The following is a 6,593-nucleotide window of genomic DNA, read 5'->3' as shown; positions in this document are numbered from 1 at the left end:
ACTGAAAGTTATTATTATATAATTATAAAAAGAAAACAAATTTTTATAAAAAAAGTAATTTTAAATAAATAATATGTATTTTTTTTAAACTGACGTTGTGGCCCATAGCGCCCTAAAGGAGCTATGGGCCATAGCGCCCCAATTTTTTTTATTTATTCGTTTTTAAATAATTTTTTTACATTATATTTACTTCTTTTTTCAAATTTACATTATTTATTATTTGAATTATTTTATTCCCTTTTATCTGTTAATTTTTTATAAATTTGTAAATAATTTTTGTATTTATAAAATAATATATATATTTTCCTTAACTGGCGCTATGGGCTACAGCGCCTGAGTGGAGTTGTGGCCCATAGCGCCCCAAATTTTAATTTTTTTTTTTTCGTTTTTGAATTATTTTTTTACATTATATTACTTATTTTTTCAAATTTACATTTTATATTATATGAATTAATTTTTTCCCTTTTATCTGTTGATTTTTGATAAATTTGTAAACAATTTTTGTATTTATAAAATAATATATATATTTTCCTTAACTGGCGCTATGGGTTATAGCGCCTGAGTGGAGCTGTGGCCCATAGCGCCCCAAATTTTAATTTTTTTATTCGTTTAGGAATTATTTTTTTACATTATATTACTTTTTTTTTTTAAATTTACATTTTATAATAAATGAATTTTTATTTTCCCTTTTATCTGTTAATTTTTGATAAATTTGTAAACAATTTTTGTATTTATAAAATAATATATATATTTTCCTTAATTGGCGCTGTGGGCTACAGCGCCTGAGTGGAGCTGTGGCCCATAGCGCCCCAAATTTTAATTTTTTTTTTGTTTATGAATTATTTTTTTACATTATATTACTTATTTTTTGAAATTTACATTTTATATTATATGAATTTTTATTTTCCCTTTTATCTGTTAATTTTTTATAAATTTGTAAACAATTTTTGTATTTATAAAATAATATATATATTTTTTAACTGGAGCTATGGCCCATAGCGACTTGAAATTTTTTAAATTTTTATTAAAAAATTTATGCAGATGTCGCTATAGGTGATGGAGACTCTTGTAGTATATATACCCCCCTTTCGTTCTATTTAATCACATCGAAATCTCTACTTCATTTGTTGTTTTTGTTACTGTATTTGTTATTTATCCACTAAATCAGTCTGGTTGGTTCTTTGCTCCTGTTAAGTTGAGTTTTAAAATGTTATTTATGATTGAAATATTTTGTAGTTTAAATAAGTTGTATGTATTTGTACTAATATTTTAATTTTTCTGCAGATATTATGGATCAAATTATCGCTTATATTTACACTGGAAGGATGTATGAAAGTCCAAAATGTGGTGTAACATTTGAGGGACCAAAAAAAGGGATGTATATTAAACGAGGTTTAACTTTGGATATATTAAAGAGAAGGATTCACAACAAATTTCATCTTAAGTCAAATCAAGTTATATTATCTGTAACTTACAGATTTGTTGTTTCACAGCATGGTGAGAGCAGATATTCTTCATTGGAATTGAGTGACGATGATGATGTACAATGCATGATAGAAGCTTTTGTGAGTCAGAATGTGATGCCAATAATGGAATTACATGCTGAAATAGGTAACTTAGAATCTTCAACAATTTCGTTAGAAAATTTGTCAATTCAATGATCACCGGTGATGACAAGAGACGAAGATGAAGATGACGAAGATGATGAAGACTATCATGTTTCATTGTCATATGAAAGCAATGATGAATCAAATGAAGATGAAATCGATAATTGTGAAGTATCTGATAGTGACGTGGAGTCAGATGCTATTGTTGAAAGTCCAATGGTTGAACCAATTTCAATGTATCCATCTACTGAAGGTAACATTTGAAAATTAAATTTGTCAACAATTTGTGTTATTTGTTTAAAAAAATTTGTTTAAATTTACATTATTGAATTTAAAATATTTACTATGATTAAATTAGGTGGAAGTCAATTTTGGGGTAATTTACCTCACTATACTAATATCAATTGGAGTCATCCCGATGAAGAAGAAATCCCAGGGATGGATGTGGCTAATAATTGGTCTATTGGAGAAGATTTATATGTTGGATTGGAGTTTGAGAATAAAGATGCAGTAAAAAATGCAGTAAAGCAAAATGCAATGAGAATGCATCAGAGTTTTTATGTAGTTGAATCGAAAACGACAAAGTGGGTTGTTAGATGTCCAAATGCGCATGATGGATGTCCATGGTACATGAGAGCTATTGAGTCAAAGAAATCTGACAAGTGGAAAGTGACTCAATGGGGTGGACGTCGTACATGTTTGAACATGTCTTTGTCACAAGATCATAATAAGTTGGATTCTGAGCTAATTGCATCATTTATACAAGGTAAGTTCTGCAACTGCAACTTATAATATTATATTAATAATAATATATATCACTGATTTTGAATATTTAATATGTAGGAATGGTTAACCAAGATCCAGCAATCAAGATTAGCCTTATCCAAGAAAGAATAACATCTCAAACTGGGTTTAAGATATCATATAGGAAGGCTTGGATGGCTAAACAAAAAGCAATTGTTAAAATATTTGGTGATTGGGAAGAATCTTATGCTTTTTTACCCCGGTGGCTTAAATACATGAAGGAAATTGCGCCTGGATCTTTTTATGATCTGTGTCATGATGAGTTTTTCATTGGTAATCGTTGTCACCGTGGTTATCGTCAGTTTCACAGGTTATTTTGGACATTTAAGCCGTGTTGTGATGCATTTGATTATTGTAAACCCCTGATACAAGTTGATGGCACTCATCTGTATGGGAAGTATCGAGGCACACTGCTTATTGCCACAACACAGGATGATAATAACAATGTTCTTCCTCTGGCATTTGCTGTGGTGGAAGGAGAAACATTACTTGCGTGGTCGTGGTTTTTGGCTCATTTGCGGCTACATGTTACAAATAAACAAGGAATATGCTTAATTTCTGATCGACATCGTAGCATTAAATCGGCCATTGACAACGAGGCACTTGGTTGGAGACCGCCAAATGCATATCACAAGTACTGCATTAGGCACATTGCAAGTAATTTTAATACTCAATTCAAGGATGGCAAGCTAAAACAAAAACTTGTGAAGTTAGGTAAGGAAAATTATTTTAAAATTATTCGTAATTTCATTATTCTAATTGTGCATCATTCATAATTTGTATGCAGGGTATACACCATGTAAACACATTTTTGATCGTAATCTGGAAAAGTTTTGTCAATCTAGCCCTGATGTTCAAAGGTGGATAGGAGGAGTATCAAAAGAAAAATGGAGCATGGCATACGATGCAGATGGTCGGAGATACGGTCACATGACAACAAATTTGTCTGAATGTGTTAATAAAGTTTTAAAGGACTGTAGAAATCTGCCTATCACTGCATTAGTGCGATCGACTTATACGAGGTGCGCTGAGTATTTCAGTACTCGTGGTAGTCGTGCTTTATCTGAAGTTTCATCAAGGAAAGTTTTCGTTTCTAAATTGGTTGAGGCTTTGCAAAAAAATCAAGAAGAGGCTTGTTCCCACCAAGTTTGTAGATATGACATTCAAGCTTCAAAATTTGAGGTTGAAGAGGCATTTGATCCAGTAAGACAAACAGGGGGAAAGAAATGGGTAGTTAATCTAAACGAACGATACTGTCAATGCGGAAAGTTTACAGCATTTCACTATCCTTGTTCTCATGTTATAGCTGCATGTGGTGTCGTTAGCATTGATTACTACCAGTTTATAGATCCAGTTTATACAACTGATTATGTTTTAAGAGCCTATTCTGGTCTTTGGGAACCAATCGGAAATGAAGACTTAATCCCTCCAAGTGATGAGGACTGGATACTTGTCCCAGATCCAACATCTGTGCGTGGGAAAGGCCGACCAAAATCAACCAGAATTAAAAACGAAATGGACTGGGTTGAAAGCTCAACGCGACGACAAAAATGTGGTATATGTAAACAAGAAGGTCACAACAGGCGCAATTGTTCGAGAATATGTAACTGTGATGAATAGTGTATAATTTTTTTTCGATGATTACAATTTTTTAAAGTTAATAAAATAGTTCATAAATATACAATGTCTAATCATCATCCTCCTCATCCTCCTCATCTTCCTCCTCATGATGACCAACACCTCTAACAGTACCAGGAGTGAGAATGCATCGTCGTCGTCTTTCTCTTGCCGCCCTTTGAGGATTTCTACGAACATGTCGCTCCGATGGTGGATGACTAGTCTCAGCTGAAAACTGTGGTCGCAAATCAACCCCTGTAACATCAAATTTAAAATACAAATTTACATTATTAATAATAAATAAAAGAATAAAATAATAGACAAATTAATTAAATTTTATATTACCTGATGTATAAGCATGAGTGATATAAGCATCATCATACGGAATATGATATGGGGCTTGCTGACTATGCTGCGTGTCATCCTGTGGCCCACTTGGTTGTGGAGTTGCAAAAGGAGATTGCCCAAATATGGCCATCATTTCTGACGAAATGAAGGGCTCGGGTGATGCTGCGGGCCTGTGCTAAGGTGATCCTGTGGGCGACTCTTCTAAACCAAGTGTTTGACAAATATCTGTCGTCATCGGAACCGATGTCTCAAAACCTGGTGGGCGCGGTGGATGGTACCAATATGTGTTCTGGGAGACGGAAGGATAAGTGAAATCCTGTGAAGGAACATAATAAATCCCTTCCGGTCTGTCTGGCACGGCAGGGTATATCTGGTCGACAGCCTCAATTGGTGTTCTTCGTCGTCCTAATCCTGCTGCCTCCTTAGAGGATGGAGGAACATTGAATGTCCCCATCTCATATGTCCCAATTTATATATATTTTTTCCCTTTTTAATTTTATTTCACATTATATTACCTCTTTTTAAAAATTAAAATTTTGAAAAATTTTAATTCTTTTTTACTTTTTTATCAGACATTTTTTAAAATTTTTTTTTCATATTTTATATTTACAAAATATTATACTTTCAAAAAACGCCATGTGAGGCGCTATGAGCCCTAACGCCTTAAAGGCCCCGTAGGCCATAGTGCCCCAAAAATATTATACTCTTCAGAGGTCTCCACCAGCTGTAGCGACTCATGTAATATGGCGTTCATGGCTTATATTCAAACCCAAAAAAGCTACGTGTCATGGGTGTCGCTATGGGCCATAGCGACACCCAGTAAAAGAGCCCCAAAGGTGTAAAATGTTTCAAAACAGCCCCATTTTGGTATTTTGTTTGTAAAACTACACTATAATGGTCGTTTAGCCTCGATTAGTTAATAATATACTTTTTACCCTTCTCTTATGTAATTATTTCCTAAAAGGTTTTTTTTTGGAAAATATTTTTCAAAAGAGAAAGAATATATTTCTAGAAAGTATTTATTTGGAAAAATATCTTTCTTATTCAAGAAAATACTTTTTCATGAGAGAAATAAATTTATACCAATTTATATTTTAAATATATTTATTTACGAAAAAAATTTAAATTAAACAGAAATAAATCAAAGCAATTTCAAATATAAACAAAATATTTTTTTAATTAACATAAATAACACAGAATTAAATTAAATCAATTTTAAATTTATATATATTTAATTATTTAATAAATATAAATTACACAGAAATGAATTAAATCAATTTAAGATTTAAATATAATTATGTTTTAAATAAATATAAATTACACACAAATAAATTAAATCAATTTAAAAGTTAAATATACTTATTTATGAAATAAATATAAGTTACACAGCAATTAATTATATCATTTTATAATTTAATTATAATTATGTTTTAAATAAATAAAAATTACACAGAAATCATTTTATCAATTTAAAATTAAAATATATTAATTATCTCAAATGCAGAAACTTACGAGCACCAGCAATCCAGCAATCCAAATAAATAATTACCTAATTCAAATATATAACTTATTATTAACCAAAACGTAATATAAATACAACAAATTTAATAAAACAAATTTTTAAAAGCTAAAGTAAAAAAAAAAACAAACAAACTTACCCGGAGAAGCAGCAGAAAACGCAAGTGAAAGTGGGGGAGGGGGGGGACCATCAGTATTTTTATAAGTGTAAAAAATGAATTTTTTAACCGCAATGCCACGTGTCAGCCTCTAATTGGGCAAGCTTGCGGTGAATCAAAGAGGCGCTATGAACCCCAACGCTTCAAACGCGCCCATGGCCACGTGTCACTATGTGATTGGTCAAACCTGCGGTCAGTTTATGACGCGCCAAAGGAGGCGTTATGAGCCCTAGTGCCTCCGAGGCGCCCTGGGCCATAGCGCCCCCAATTTATATATATTTTTTTCCCTTTTTAATTTTATTTCACATTATATTACCTCTTTTTAAAAATTAAAATTTTGAAAAATTTTAATTCTTTTTTACTTTTTTATCAGACATTTTTAAAATTTTTTTTTTCATATTTTATATTTACAAAATATTATACTTTCAAAAATCGCCATGTGAGGCGCTATGAGCCCTAAAGCCTTAAAGGCGCCGTAGGCCATAGCGCCCCAATTTATATATATTTTTTTCCCTTTTTAATTTTATTTCACATTATATTA

The 6,593-nt window shown here is 31.7% G+C and overlaps 1 protein-coding gene across 1 annotated transcript; it reads left to right on the top strand.

Moving 5' to 3' along the window:
• The first annotated feature begins 1,670 nt into the window (after window positions 1-1,670).
• LOC145958734 (uncharacterized) lies at window positions 1,671-4,031 on the top strand. The gene is made up of 4 exons (XM_083076254.1): window positions 1,671-1,860; window positions 1,966-2,373; window positions 2,451-3,068; window positions 3,199-4,031. Exons 1-4 carry the CDS (start codon window positions 1,671-1,673, stop codon window positions 4,029-4,031), a joined length of 2,049 nt encoding a protein of 682 aa, XP_082932380.1.
• Window positions 4,032-6,593: the final 2,562 nt, after the last annotated feature.

Source organism: Cajanus cajan, chromosome 6 (genome assembly GCF_000230855.2).
Source record: "Cajanus cajan strain Asha chromosome 6, NIPB_CcT2T_4, whole genome shotgun sequence".
Lineage (NCBI taxonomy): Eukaryota > Viridiplantae > Streptophyta > Magnoliopsida > Fabales > Fabaceae > Cajanus > Cajanus cajan.
The sequence above is the reverse complement of the archived record's forward strand: the minus strand, read 5'-3'. Positions and strand labels throughout refer to the sequence as shown.

Excerpts from the sequence above, each read along its gene's own strand:
- LOC145958734 (XM_083076254.1), top strand. The coding sequence starts at position 1,671 with ATGACAAGAGACGAAGATGAAGATGACGAAGATGATGAAGACTATCAT. Across the intron at positions 2,374-2,450 it reads AATTGCATCATTTATACAAG|GAATGGTTAACCAAGATCCA; the intron begins GTAAGTTCTGCA and ends TTTAATATGTAG. Across the intron at positions 3,069-3,198 it reads CTGCATTAGGCACATTGCAA|GGTATACACCATGTAAACAC; the intron begins GTAATTTTAATA and ends ATTTGTATGCAG.